The sequence below is a fragment of the Neoarius graeffei genome, chromosome 15, assembly GCF_027579695.1.
Source record: "Neoarius graeffei isolate fNeoGra1 chromosome 15, fNeoGra1.pri, whole genome shotgun sequence".
In the NCBI taxonomy this organism is placed as follows: Eukaryota; Metazoa; Chordata; class Actinopteri; order Siluriformes; family Ariidae; genus Neoarius; species Neoarius graeffei.
In genome coordinates this window covers 40,694,065-40,709,154 of record NC_083583.1, presented here as the reverse complement: position 1 = coordinate 40,709,154, position 15,090 = coordinate 40,694,065, and the positions used below count along the sequence as shown (strand labels likewise).

Below are 15,090 nucleotides of genomic sequence, written 5' to 3'. Positions count from 1 at the left end.
TTCTTTCGATTACGTTCATTATGTCTTATATTGAATATTGTTAGTTTTTTTTTCTTTTTTATCAGACATCACTTTTCAGATTAAAAAGAAAACATAATGAAGGCTGCTGGGTTTTGCTGCAAAATTAAGAACCAAGTGTGACAGTCAAAGTGTCCAGAAGAACTGTGGCTGGTTCTGTCAGATGTTCAGTAAAACCTACAGCTCAATTCCTTATAAAATTGCACTCATTGTACCTAAGACTATTTGTTTAAGCAAAGGGTCGTCTCACACCAAATATTGACTTTGTTTCATTTATTATGGCCTACTGCTGTTTATAGTATTTTTTCAATGTTGAAACATTTCATTTCATTATTTTTAAGCCATTTTTGGTCTCCAGCATTTCTTTACATGTGCCGTAGACTTTTACACAGTACTGTACATATAGTATACTGCAATATTTTTTTTTCCTATTTTATAAACTGACCATTCAGACACTTATACAATTATTTCAATTAACGAAATAAAATATTTTGCCATTGTGCCATCACTGATTGTTAAAAGGCTCTATAATTGGCTTAAATCCTTTTATAAATAAAATATGTAGCTGATCTGTGCCATAAACATACTGACAATACACAGATTATAATCATAAAAACACGGCATGATGCCATTTAATATATCATATTACAAGCATATATATACCAGCCATGCTTATGTTTATCACTGCACCATAATTTATATATTTTGGCAAGCTCCATGTTGTTTCACAAAGAAAATCCATAAGATTCATTAGAATTTTGAGAAATTTGCCCTGAATTAGCATATATATGTGTAAACTGTAAAAGTTTTCGCTGATTAGGAACAGAATATTTTTAATGGAATAAACAAATATTTATAATAGATGGACCTCATATTTGTCCTCTTACATGTCTGTGTCTACCTGTCTTTGTCCTTTTTTTTTTGCTCTCATACTTTTCATCTTTCCTTTTTTCTCTTCTTCCTCTTTCTCTTTTCTTGTTTTCTCCCCTTCACAACCCCCCACCCCCTCTCTGTCACCTGACTGATGGCAGGCCGCCAGCCTGTTAGGAAGATGAAGCTCCAGTCAATCAGGGTGGCTGTGCTGGGGCTTCCATGCACCCTGATTCCCCCGGGCATTGCTGCTTTAGCACATGTTCTGCTCTCTCTAGTCCTGTTGTATCCACCCTTACTGTGTGTGTGGTGGGTGCAGACAGATGGGATACCACAGTGATGTCTCCCCACCACCATCTGCGTCCCAAAAACCATCTGGGGAATTTGGTGCAAAATTAATTAAACTTTAAAAAAAAAATCAGTTATTAGATGAACATGATTGTCATTTGAAAGGTGCTGCATAAATGCACACAATGTCATAATCTGACTATTACATGGGTTTATACATAATTTCTTCGGACCTTGAGGTCCAATAATGAGCCTTAGGGGATACATTAGTGTAGACTGTACCTTGGGGCAGCACAGAAATGGACCTCTACTGCACCCCTATTTCTGATAGTGAAGAATCATTTTATAATGGCATCATGACATGCTTAATGAAAATTTAACTGAAACCGCAAAGTACCTACAGATTTCCATCCCTATTTGAAAAGTTCCTGGAAAAATATCAAATTTAATTTTGAAGCTTCTGTATAAACCTTGCTTTGTCGTCATCTTTTTTTTTTTATTAACACTTGGTTATGACTAATACACTCCTGTACTTATTGCACATTAATAACACTTCTGCTTTCAATCCACTTATTGTTTCTGGGGAATGTAATATTAAATAAAATAATATGTAGTGATCTCAAAGGTGAGTACATACAATATACTGCACTAATTACACTTGCACATGAGAGGTTAAAAATAAAAACTAATACTTACTCAAGTATAATTATGTTACATGGGGGAGCCATGGCCTAGAGGTTAGAGGAGCTTTGGGACCAAAAGGTTGCTGGTGCAATTCCCTGGACCAGCAGGAATGGATAAAGTGCCCTTCAGCAAGGTACCTAACCCCTTACTGCTCCCTGGGTGGGGTGTGTCAGGGTCCTGTTGTACATCGCTCTGGATAAGAGCATCTGCTAAATCTCTGTAATGTAATGCTACAAACCAGAAAGTATTTAGTATAACAACATATTCATTTTATTACATTACAGCCTTACATTAAAACAGATTAGCGCAAAACGTTTCCATTGCTTTTATACTTAATTTGTTTAGTAAGTACTCCTTTCACCGTACTATGTTTTTGTATGGAGCAGTATGGTGGTGCAGCAGGAAGCAGTGGCACCTCACAGCTTCAGGTCTCTGGTTTGATCCTGAGTGCATGTTACTGTCTGTATGAAGTGTTCCCGGGATAGACTTCAGATCCACCATGACCACAATAAATCATTTACAAAGGATGCATTAATTCCTTTGTATTTTGTAGCACAAACACAGTAGGTACTTGTGTCCTCAAAAACAATCTAGAATAGAATAATAAATAAGTATATGACTTGAGCACAGCTGTAACTGATAGTATTTGATAATAGATGGAATAAAATCAGTTCTTTGTAGCTATTGTTTGTTGAGATGTAATGTTTTGGCTAACAGTTAGGTTACAATGCACTGATTAGATCCTCAAGATGTTTCTCAGTTGTACCAAGACTGACAAGAGCATCAAGACAAGAGTGTAACCAACTCAGTCAGTATAAACTAACATTCCTGTGCCGTGGGTGAAGTATTCCACAGCAAGGTGAATAAGTAATAATGGATTCAGAGGGAGGTAAAGGTGCCTGTCTGGCTTAATGATGAAGAAAATCCCCCAATTAGTGCCCTTTTCTGCAGGCCAGGATGAGTTCACTGTGAGGATTAGGAATGAGGCCAGAGCCCCACAGCCACTGTCCATTAGATGCACTGGCACGAGGGCAGGCATGCGTTCAGCTGAACTGGCACAAAAAGAGCATGGGAAAAAAGCATCCAATGTATCAACAGGTTGAACTGTTTGCTTAACTTTCCTTCCTTATTTTATTCGTCCACTGAGCAAAACTTTAAGTCTAATCATGTTTGGAATGTTTCCTACAAAAACAGATAATGCAGTAAGTGTCCAATATATCCAAAATTGAAGTATTATTAAACTCAGCACACAGTGTGAATGGAAATTAGACACTTCTTTTAATTATAGTAATATCAGAAAGTTGTTTGTTATATTCATTCCATCATTCTAGACATGATATGCATTTAATGATGACACCCTGTTAATCCCAAAGCACATTATTAATTTATTAATGTATTAATTAATTTATTTGTTTGTTTGTTTGTCTGTTTGCTTGTTTTGTTTTCCTGTATTATCCGTTATGACCAAGTAATAATATTTTCTCCATTAAATAGGACCACATTTGTCAAAACTTTTACTGCTGGGTAATCAGGAAGCAGCAGCTGCCTTCTAAAAACATTTTGACTTTCAGTTAAAACATTTCCTAAATATTTATCAGAACTTATTTTCAGGAAAATGATTATTTTTATGGCTATACAAGCTAAAAAGAGTGTCACACAGACTCAAATTGCAGGCTAAAGTAAGTAATAATAATAATAATAATAATAATTATTATTATTATTATTATTATTATGGTATGACATTTTATCACATATCTGTATGACCAAAAGTTAGAATGGTGTACCTAAATGGAGACTTCTGCTCACAGATTAACAAAAAGGGAGTGGTTACTTTGTAAATCATGAATCCCAGGTTGTATTCATTAAGAACAATTAAAGCTCTAATGACTAATTAATGATGTAATCTATTAATCTATTATTTGGCCTGGCTCTCAGGGGCCTGGGCTGGATAATAAGGCAAAAGAGCGGAATTAATTGGATTTGATTGAGAGAGTTTTTCAATAGAGTTCTTTTGCATGACATAACTGGAGGTCAGGAAGGACAGGGAGGAAGAGGTCATGGATTTGGGGACTGGCGCCAGTTTTTTAAGTCCTCCTTTCTTCTGGATGAGTGAAGAAAAGCACGTGAACTGACATTAAATTAAAGTGAACCAGGAAACCGGGCTTACATTATTAAGAGGTAATACAGAATTCCCATTATGGTAAATTTAACGGTAATATGTTCATGAGCAAATTATGCTCATCTGAAACCTACATAATATACAAAAATGTTAACTAAAACCCAGAACCCTATTTACATATGATAAAGCCAAATCCAGAGTTGGCACCCTGCAGGAGACAGCTCAAAGATTATTGTACAGAATCATCATTGCATACAACGACACAGACCTTTGTTTGCATGATTCTTATTAAAAATCCTCTTTTTCTGTTGACATTTCTGACCAAAATATTGACGCACCAGATAGATAGATAGATAGATAGATAGATAGATAGATAGATAGATAGATAGATGCAAATTGTTTTGCCTTTGACAAAAAAAGACCATGATGTTTTCTCACCATCAAGGGATAGAATTCACTACAACCATGACCAGGATAAAGTGCTTACTGAAGATGAATGAATTAATGAATGAATCTGAAGGACATGAAAGCTGCGTGGACTTTATTTTAATGTGTTTAAACATGTTTTCCTGTTTGCAACATGGAAGTGAAGTCTTGTGGGCTTGTGTAAATTGCACCGCTAGTTGGCGATATGCCACATAATTATGTTTTATTTTAGAATCGAAGAAGAAGAAGAATGAGCGCTGAAGGAAGTAGATGTTTCTGCTTCCGGTAGATTCGGGTCTAATTCATGCACAAAAATAATTTTCTTAGCCAGCTCTCGTGAAGAGCATTTTCCCCTGATAAGTAATTATTACAGAGCAGTAGTTACGCTGGTTAATGACTGGCTCTGAACATTATGGATATTTCTACGCCTCCAGAAGGTAACCGTTAAAACAATAAAACGCAATGAGCTAGCTGTTAGCGACGGTACTACGTTAGCCACTTAGCTAAGCCATTCTGTAGCTCGCGCTGCGTAATTATAAGTGATATAGTAGTTATAATAGTTACATGGTATTTATTCAGCATATTCCCTAATTACATTGCATGCAGTAAAAATTATGAATAATTAGTAGTAAAAGCCACACGGATAAAATATGCTTTTAAAGCAGCTTAATTATTTGAATGGACACTACGCTTTTATAATGGTTAGCATTAGCTTAGCCAATGCCTTAGTAGTCATGAACGCAAGAGCGGAGGAGCTGATCAGCACTTATTATTGTACTGAAAGGAGCAGCGTAAAATATTACAAACCCCAGTTCCAGAAAAGTTGCGATATTGCGATATTTTCCAAAATGCAATAAAAGCAAAAATCTGTGATTTGTTCATTCAGGTGAACCTTTATTTAACTGACAAAAGTACAAAGAAAAGATTTTCAATAATTTTACTGAACAACTTGTGTATATATATATATATATATATATATATATATATATATATATATATATATGTGTGTGTGTGTGTGTGTGTGTAAATGAAGTTAGAATTTGTTGCCTGCAACACACTCAAAGTTGGGACAGAGGCAAAAAATAAGACTGAAAAGTTTATAGGATATTCAAGTCACACCATTTTGGAAGATTCCACAATAAACAGGTTAATTGGTAACCTGCTTGGGTATAAAAGGAGCATGCACCAAAGGCTCAGTCTTTGCAAGCAAGGATGGGTCGTGGCTCACTGCTTTGTGCCAAAATTTGTGAGAGAATTGTTAGTCGATTCAAAAAGAACATTTCTCACTGCAAGATTGCAGAGAGTTTAGGTCTTTCAGAATCTACAGTACATAATCTCAGCTCATCTCAAATGGACTGAAAGACAGTGGAAATGTGTGCTGTGGTCAGATGAGTCCACATTTTAGCTTGTTTTCAAGAAAACCAGACGGTGAGTTTTCTGTGCTAAAGGTGAACATGACCATCCAGTTTGTTATCAGAGAAAATGTGCAAAATCCAGCGTCTGTGATGGTATGGGGTCCATCAGTGCCCACGGCATGGGTGAGTTGTATGTGTGCGCGAAGGTACCATTGACATGTAGGCGTATATTTGGATTTTAGAGAGACATATGTTGCTATCAAGGCATCGTCTCTTCCTGGGATGTCCTGCTAGATTAGATTAATAAAGTTTTATCTAATCTAATCTATCTGCTCAAATAAGCATGGACTAGGCCAGGTCTCATTCTGCACAGGCTACAACAGCATGGCTTCATAGACAGAGTGCATGTGCTTGGCTGGCCTGCTGCCAGTCCAGCTGTGTCTCCTATTGAGAATGTATGGTGCATCATGAAGAGGAGAATCAGACAACGGTCACCACGGACTGTTGAGCAGCTGAAGTCTCGTGGAGCAAGAGTGGACAAAAGTTCCAATTGCAAAACTGCAACAATTAGTATCCTCAGTTCCCGTACGATTATAAAGTATTATTAAAAGGAAATGTGATGTAATACAATGGTAATAATGTCTCTGTCCCAACTTCTTTTGAATGTGTTGCAGGCATCAACTTCTAACTTCATTTACAAAATACAACAAAGTTGGTCAGTAAAACTATTGAAAATTTTCTTTGTACAACCCCGATTCCAAAAAAGTTGGGACAAAGTACAAATTGTAAATAAAAACGGAATGCAATGATGTGGAAGTTTCAAAATTCCATATTTTATTCAGAATAGAACATAGATGACATTAAATGTTTAAACGGAGAAAATGTATCATTTAAAGAGAAAAATTAGGTGATTTTTAAATTTCATGACAACAACACCTCAAAGTTGGGACAAGGCCATGTTTACCACTGTGAGACACGTCCCCTTTTCTCTTTACAACAGTCTGTAAACGTCTGGGGACTGAGAAGACAAGTTGCTCAAGTTTAGGGATAGGAATGTTAACCCATTCTTGTCTAATGTAGGATTCTAGTTGCTCAACTGTTTTAGGTCTTTTTTGTCGTATCTTCCGTTTTACGATGTGCCAAATGTTTTCTATGGGTGAAAGACCTGGACTGCAGGCTGGCCAGTTCAGTACCCGGACCCTTCTTCTACACAGCCATGATGCTGTAATTGATGCAGTATGTGGTTTGGCATTGTCATGTTGGAAAATGCAAGGTCTTCCCTGAAAGAGACGTCGTCTGGATGGGAGCATATGTTGCTCTAGAACCTGGATATACCTTTCAGCATTGATGGTGTCTTTCCAGATGTGTAAGCTGCCCATGCCACATGCACTAATGCAACCCCATAGCATCAGAGATGCAGGCTTCTGAACTGAGCGCTGAGAACAACTTGGGTCGTCCTTCTCCTCTTTAGTCCGAATGACACGACGTCCCTGATTTCCATAAAGAACTTCAAATTTTCATTCGTCTGACCACAGAACAGTTTTCCACTTTGCCACAGTCCATTTTAAATGAGCCTTGGCCCAGAGAAGACGTCTGCGCTTCTGGATCATGTTTAGATACGGCTTCTTCTTTCAACTATAGAGGTGCGGATGGTACGGTGAATTGTGTTCACAGATAATGTTCTCTGGAAATATTCCTGAGCCCATTTTGTGATTTCCAATACAGAAGCATGCCTGTATGTGATGCAGTGCCGTCTAAGGGCCCGAAGATCACGGGCACCCAGTATGGTTTTCCGGCCTTGACCCTTACGCACAGAGATTCTTCCAGATTCTCTGAATCGTTTGATGATATTATGCACTGTAGATGATGATATGTTCAAACTCTTTGCAATTTTACACTGTCGAACTCCTTTCTGATATTGCTCCACTATTTGTCGGTGCAGAATTAGGGGGATTGGTGATCCTCTTCCCATCTTTACTTCTGAGAGCCGCTGCCACTCCAAGATGCTCTTTTTATACCCAGTCATGTTAATGACCTATTGCCAATTGACCTAATGAGTTGCAATTTGGTCCTCCAGCTGTTCCTTTTTTGTACCTTTAACTTTTCCAGCCTCTTATTGCCCCTGTCCCAACTTTTTTGAGATGTGTTGCTGTCATGAAATTTCAAATGAGCCAATATTTGGCATGAAATTTCAAAATGTCTCACTTTCGACATTTGATATGTTGTCTATGTTCTATTGTGAATACAATATCAGTTTTTGAGATTTGTAAATTATTGCATTACGTTTTTATTTACAATTTGTACTTTGTCCTAACTTTTTTGGAATCGGGGTTGTACTTTTTGTCAGTTAAGTAAAGGTTCACGTGAATGAACAAATCACAGATTTTTGGTTTTATTGCATCTTGGAAAATATACCAACTTTTCTGGAAATGGGGTTAGTAATAAATATAAACGTGTGAATTGGAGCAGAGAAACAATACAATGTGTTACTGAGAGTTGGTGTTCATTTAGATCCTGGGTTTTCAAAGTTTTTGTATCCAGAGACTCCTTTAATTGTGAAAGTCCCTCAATTCAGATTTATTTCAGGTATATTATATAAAATGCCTCTGAAATCAAACCTGGTGTGTCAGAGCTTTTTCTTAGTGTTCTGGACAGTAATACAATAGTATATCTAAAAATAAAATACAAACAAATTGTGAATAAAGATATTGTTTGTTTTAATGTTATAGCTTGTCACTTCTGGGGAAAACGATTAAATTTTTTGGATGACACCCGCTGTACTAGTCATGTGTTCATCCAATTAATTGCTCTCTAGTTTGTTTATGTTCTACTCATGGGGGTGTGTCTTGCTTTACAGTAGCAGTGTGCTACCAGCAAACATGGTTCTTTGGTGCTTTTTTGCTGTGTACACACTTCCCTTTTCAAGTTATTGCTTGCTGGACTTATGGTGGCATTTATTCATTTGTTGTAGGGTGTAATTTGTGAGTTGCCTGTGCTTTTCAGAGGAGTATTTTACCAACATGAGTCTGTTTAATGTTGGAATTTTACTACCTCATACTGATCAATACTTTGATTCCATATTTATACACAGTCGGGGCTTTTTCATCGGTATGAGTGAGAAATAATGTTTCATAAAGTAGCATAATATTTAAAGAACCCTAAGCTATAAATGGCTGTCTGTAACCATTAGCACTACTGACAATTGACCTCCAGTTTAAAAATATACAGCATGAATCCAAATGTGCACGCCATCTTGGATATCATCCTGGATAAAGTGGACAGGTGTGGGTGAAGGTGGTGGTGGTGAGAAACCTTCCACAGCTGAAAAAAAAAGCATACCCTGACTTCCTGTTTCAAAATGACATATGTCTGCATGTCATATCAAATCACGGCTCTTGGGCCATTTCATGGCTGCTTTAACAGTGTGCAATAATAAACTTAACCGCAGTTTGGATTAAATCCATTCTTTTTAAGTGACTTGTAACAGTGGAAACGCAATATTAAATTTATTCACTTTGATAATGGTGAGTCATGAGTTCCACCACTGTAGCTAAATAAATAAAATCACTGACCTCTGGATAGGTTTGTGACTAGGGCTGCACAATATATCGAAAAAGTATCGATATCGCGATATCATAGTTTGCAATACACATACCGCAAAAATTACTTAAATTTCGATAAAAGGCACATTTTTCTGTGCCGTCCAATCACATTTGAATGTCAGCAAGCGCCGCGGGATAACTCCACCCCCTACTGCAAAACAAGTAGAAGCCTCGTGGTGATGGCGGAAGGCGGTAGCAAGTGTGGTGAGACAAACTTGTGTGAGGAGGAACTGGTTTCCAAAAAAAAAAAAATGCACGTCTGCTATTTCGAAGTACTTTGGATTCAGGAGGGGTGACGTACTGCAAACTCAGGTACTTTGCAAGACATGTACCTGTAAAACAGTGGTGGGGCGGCTCACTGGGACAAACACTGCTGTACAGAAGCATAAAAACATAAAACCGCGCTCTCTCTCACACACACACACTACCTCTCACTCTCACACACACACTACCACTCTCTCACCCGCATGTGTTATCATTTTGAATGCTTTATGTTAATGTAATGTAGTTTTCAGTTTTTTGTTTACTTCAACTTAAGACATTTTCTGCTGCGCTCACAAAAATTAAGAGATTTAACGATGATTGATGGACACCATTGCAGGTGTAGCCATGTTTTTCCAATAAAAAATAATGTTGGAATGGAAGCGATGCATTGGGTGTTTTTTTTTTAAATGCTAGATACAGGGCAGAACGGCAAGTAGAGGTAAGAAAAACAGTATATATTTAATTATCGTGATACATATCGATATCGAGATATTCAGTCATGTTATCGAATATCGCATATTTTTCTGATATCGTGCAGCCCTATTTGTGACTGTCTTTATATAAAATTTACACAAAGTTCCTAATCATTTCATTTTGTGATTACTTTCTTTATGTCCTCACAGACCAAGAGCTTCGTAATGTCATTGACAAACTGGCGCAGTTTGTGGCCCGCAATGGACCCGAGTTTGAAAAGATGACCATGGAAAAACAGAAGGATAATCCCAAATTCTCATTTCTCTTTGGAGGGGAATTTTTTGGCTACTACAAGTATAAGCTTGCGATAGAGCAGCAGCAGCGTATGTATACTGAGATGATGATGATGATGATGATATTATTATTATTGATATTATTATTATTATTATTATTATTATTATTTTTGGTTGTTGTACTATGGTTCAGTGGAAACCAATCTAACCTGGGGCCTCGTTTATCAAAGCGTGTGTACAGCAGAGTTGAAATTTATGCACAGTATTGCCAGTACTGCCACACTCGTTAGTATAAATATTAACCCACCCCTCCATCCCCCCCCAGTAAGTAAATAAATAAAAATCGCCGTAGTAATTGGCTCATAGCAGTGCTTGCAGCGGATGACATTGAGCATGTAAAAAATTCAACAAAGATGAACTTCACCAGCAGGAAAGTGGAGATACCGTTGCATAAAGTAAAACAAAATGGTTTATTTGGAACTTTTACAAGGCGTTTGTCTAAAAGCTAGTAAAGATTTTATGTCCATTCTGTTGTCTGAATGACCTTCAGAAACTTTGCAATGGCGTGTAAATGTCATTTTTCCTGTCTTTTCCGTTGCTAGTTTTGGGAATGTAGTGTGAGTGATATGACTGAAGGACAGACATGTCATTATTCGACTCATAGTTGGTGTCCAGTTTCTATTTGAAAATTTTTTTTGTGACTAAAATCTGTAGAATAGAATAAAATAAAAGCCCGAGAATTAGATATACTAAAATTGTACTGGTCAAAGGAACTTGTCTGATGATCCACTCTCGGTGTAGAGCTTCCAGTGGTGCCTAAAAATATGTTCTTATCTCCGCAAAGCTGCATGAGCCAATTCTTCAAACAAGGCATCATCCAAACAATCTTTAGTTGTGCCTTTTACACAATTTTACTTTAAACTTGGTCTGTCTCCTCTCTGTTCACCTAATGAGCACTCAAATCAGTAATTACTTTCTCCATTATGCTGAAATTATTTGACAGTAGGTAGAATGGAAGCCTCTCATAATCTGTTTACCTGTTACCACATCCTTTTTTTTTTTAATAAATCCACTAGGGGTTCCTGTGTATGCCTGGTCAGGAGTGGGTGGAAATACAGTATACACACATCCTCATGCTCAAGCAAAACTTCATAAATCACATTATATGCATAGAAACGTACGGTTTGCGCACAAAACTGTGTACATACGGTTGATAAAAGAGAACCCAGGTGTGTGCATTTGATGCTCATATTTACCATTGTAGCTTTGGTATTAAAGTTGTACAAGTACACATGTGTGACCATATTCTTTCCTCATAGATCCAACCACTCATGATGATGAATATAAAATGGAAGGTATTTACTAAATTGGTGATTTGAAGCAATTTGGTGTTTTTGCATCATCAATGTTTGATGCTTCTGACACTTTTCTTTCATATTGAGCTTTATCAGACATTTTGTCTTATGTTTTGTCTAAGGTTATGGAAAGGGCCAATCTGTTGTTCTGTTTCTAAAATTCATTTTCATTTGGACACAAAACTGATTAAAGTCAGCATTAATTTTCTCTTGTTTTGCTACTTATGCCATTTACTTTCGTATAGTTCAGTTGAATTGTATGACTTATAGCCCCATGTTATCCACAGCTGAGCTTTTTTCCCTGTACAGTTTGTTCTGGGGGGTTTTTTATGGGCAATTTTTATATGGTGAAGAATAAGGCAGCATGTCTGAATATGAATGCATGTTAATATCCCAATTGAATGGCTTTGCTTGACAATGTATATTCAACAAAGTCATTTTCCTTCTTCCAGTGTGTGTCCTAGTTCATAATTTTGGATGTTTTATCTTTTTAAGAGAGCCTTTGTATTAAATTTTACTTTTTAGCTTTTTCAACAGTGATCTTCAGAGTTTTGTTGTTTATTATAACCATTGAACATGTTTTGAATTGCAGTGCTTTGTAAGCCACCTGGTAAAGAAGCTCCTGATGTTCCACCCCCGTTGACGATGCTTCCTCCTCCTCCTATCCCCCCCAGCACTCCTTCAGTGGAGGAGCTCATTCAGCAGAGTCAGTGGAACCTGCAGCAGCAGGAGCAGCACCTGCACAGCCTTCGACAGGTAAGTCTTTTTCGCCTTTACATCATCGCAAGTGGTCATTTTAGGACTTCCTGTTTGCAAGTAATTAGTGATGTACGTACATCCCCTTCTGACGTGATATATGATGATCCCAATGTGGTACCAATCATCAGGTTATAAGAAAAATACCTTCAGTACAACTATGAGATGATACATTGTGACTTAATGTTGTACAAACAGTACATCTTAATCAAAATATGTGTTAGATATAAAGTCTTCTTCACTGAGACAGGCACAAAATCCACACGTTCACTTGGACTAGCAGGCACAGAAACCCACCTCCTTTGCTGTGACTGATGGGCACAGATAGCCAGCCTCCTTCACCCTCACTCACAGGGACAGACACAGCACCTCTTTCACCATGACTGACAGGGAAAGCGACCACACAACCTTCATTTTGACTAGCAGGCACCCAGATACCCATCCTCCTCCTTTGCTGTGACTGACAGGCACAGAGACCCTGTGTCCTTCTTTGTGACTAACAGGCATAAAGGCCACTTAACTGTGACTGGCAGTTACAGAAACCTGCCTACAACATTGTGCCTGACATCAAAATTTGGTTCAGCAAATTATGCATGATCCTGCATATTGTTGTATATTTATTTACCTACACCTGTAGTAATGTTTTCTTGTTGGTGTTTGTTTACTTTTTATATTTTACATTTCTTATCCATTATCTAAAATCATGAAAGTCATCTTGAAATTAGGCCATAATATTGATTTTGGACACGCTCTGCACATAGATATAATGCACAGGGATCTGCCTCTATGCTTCTAACTAGAGTTGAGCCGGATACTCGGCTGAAACGAGTATCCGGTACGGATAAAGCACTTTTGCTGAGTACGAGTATTATACAAGTAACACGAGTCAATATCTGTGCTTGGACTGAATAAAAATCCTCACACAGCATCACAACGCCCCTCCCCTACACACACCGCTCTACTCACTCACACAGAGAACTTTTCTTTTTTTAACCGTCGGTTAAAAACAGTTTTTTTGACTTCACGCATTGAGTGTCTGACACTTTCTTGCTGTAATTCATGTAAAAATAAAGGTAGTAGTGGTATGTCTTACAAATTAAGCTACACACACACTCCCTCTCTCTGCCGGTCGTCTGAGTTTTTTTTTTAAAACGTCAGTTGGCTCTAACCAGTTTTATTTTACTTCACGCACTGAGTGTCTGACACTTCCTAGGCAGTAGTGGTATAAATAATATTACAAATTAAGCTACACACACTCTCTTCCCCCCCTCATCTCTGTCTCTGTCTCTCTCTTACTCACTCTCTCACTCACTCACACACACACACACACACACACACACACACACACACACACACACACACACACACACAAGTGTGTGCTACACAATGTATGCTACACAAGTATGGTCGCCCACTCAAGTCACTTTAAAGGCCCAAGTCGAGCGTATGCAACGGTGCGCTACCCGATGGATACTACAAACCCGGGTTGGCGAGATGACTTACAAGGAGAGGTTGATCACCTTGGACTTACTCCCTTTAGCATACGATAGAGAACTGAAAGATCTAGTATTTTTTTTTATAAATGTTTATATAATTACATTGACCTTGATGTTAAATGTTACACTAGTTTTATTTCTCATGGCCGCACACGGCAAAGTAATTTGTTCAACCTTACAATACCAATCTGTAGAACTAGTACATTTCAGGCCTCTTACTTGAATCGTATTGTTAAATTATGGAACTTCACTTGCTCTGTAATACCTTCTTCAAGTTTTGTAAGTCTAGGTGCTTTTCAGCAATCTGTTCGCAAACTATTATTTGACCGCCTGATAACTACTTTTGATATAGACTGGCCCTGCACATGGTCACTAATTAGCTCGTGCCCGTGCCACGGCATTTAATTTGTTTATATTTTCACATTAGTTGTAATTAGTTTTTTTTTTTCTCTTTCTTCCTTTTTATAATTCTTAATTTCCAGGGCGGCGCCTTGCATGGGTCTTTTGTCCCGTTTGCGCCTTCCCTTTTGGGTGTATTTTTATTTATTTTTTTCCTTTAAGTATTTTTTTTTTTTATTGTTACATTGTAAATATGTTTTAAAACCCAATAAAGCTGTTAAAAAAACACACACACACACACACACACACCTGGTGTGGAAATGATAAAAAAATAAAAAATAACCAAAAATAAAAAAATCACATTGATCATAAAAAAAATTAAAAGTTAAAAAAGAAAGTTATGTTGAGTATGAAAACTCTTGTTCATTACATTTCATTTCATAATTGCAACCGCATGTGTTGTATTCATTGTTGCAGAACTTATTCTGTAAATAGTTTGTTTGCTATCGTGATCAAAACCATTGATCTGAAGCTCAATGCTGATGCTGTCCTGTAAATACTTTTCTAATCAGCAATAAATATAACAATTTCTGATCAACCCATATCAATTGCATGCTTAAAATAACATACTGGTTAAAGCCCTGCCCATTTCAAGACAACCAGACCCATTTCCGGGTTATGCCCCGCCCACTTCCGGGTTAGGCCCGCCCACTCCGAGTATGGCTTCGGATACAGATAATTCATATGGTTAACAGATACAGATAATGCTGTACTCGCTCATCCCTACTTCTAACAGGTTATAATTTTCTGT

At 37.5% G+C, this 15,090-nt stretch overlaps 1 protein-coding gene across 2 annotated transcripts in view; it reads left to right on the top strand.

Moving 5' to 3' along the window:
- The first annotated feature begins 4,663 nt into the window (after positions 1-4,663).
- The window catches only part of cherp (calcium homeostasis endoplasmic reticulum protein), a 25,235-nt gene continuing 14,808 nt past the window's right edge, over positions 4,664-15,090 (top strand). For both annotated transcript variants that reach the window (XM_060941313.1, XM_060941312.1), the window contains exons 1-4: positions 4,664-4,842; positions 10,250-10,423; positions 11,653-11,688; positions 12,281-12,444. In XM_060941313.1, the coding sequence (XP_060797296.1) occupies positions 4,818-4,842; positions 10,250-10,423; positions 11,653-11,688; positions 12,281-12,444 (399 nt within the window). In that variant the 5' untranslated portion in view covers positions 4,664-4,817. The remainder of the gene's footprint in view (positions 4,843-10,249; positions 10,424-11,652; positions 11,689-12,280; positions 12,445-15,090) is intronic.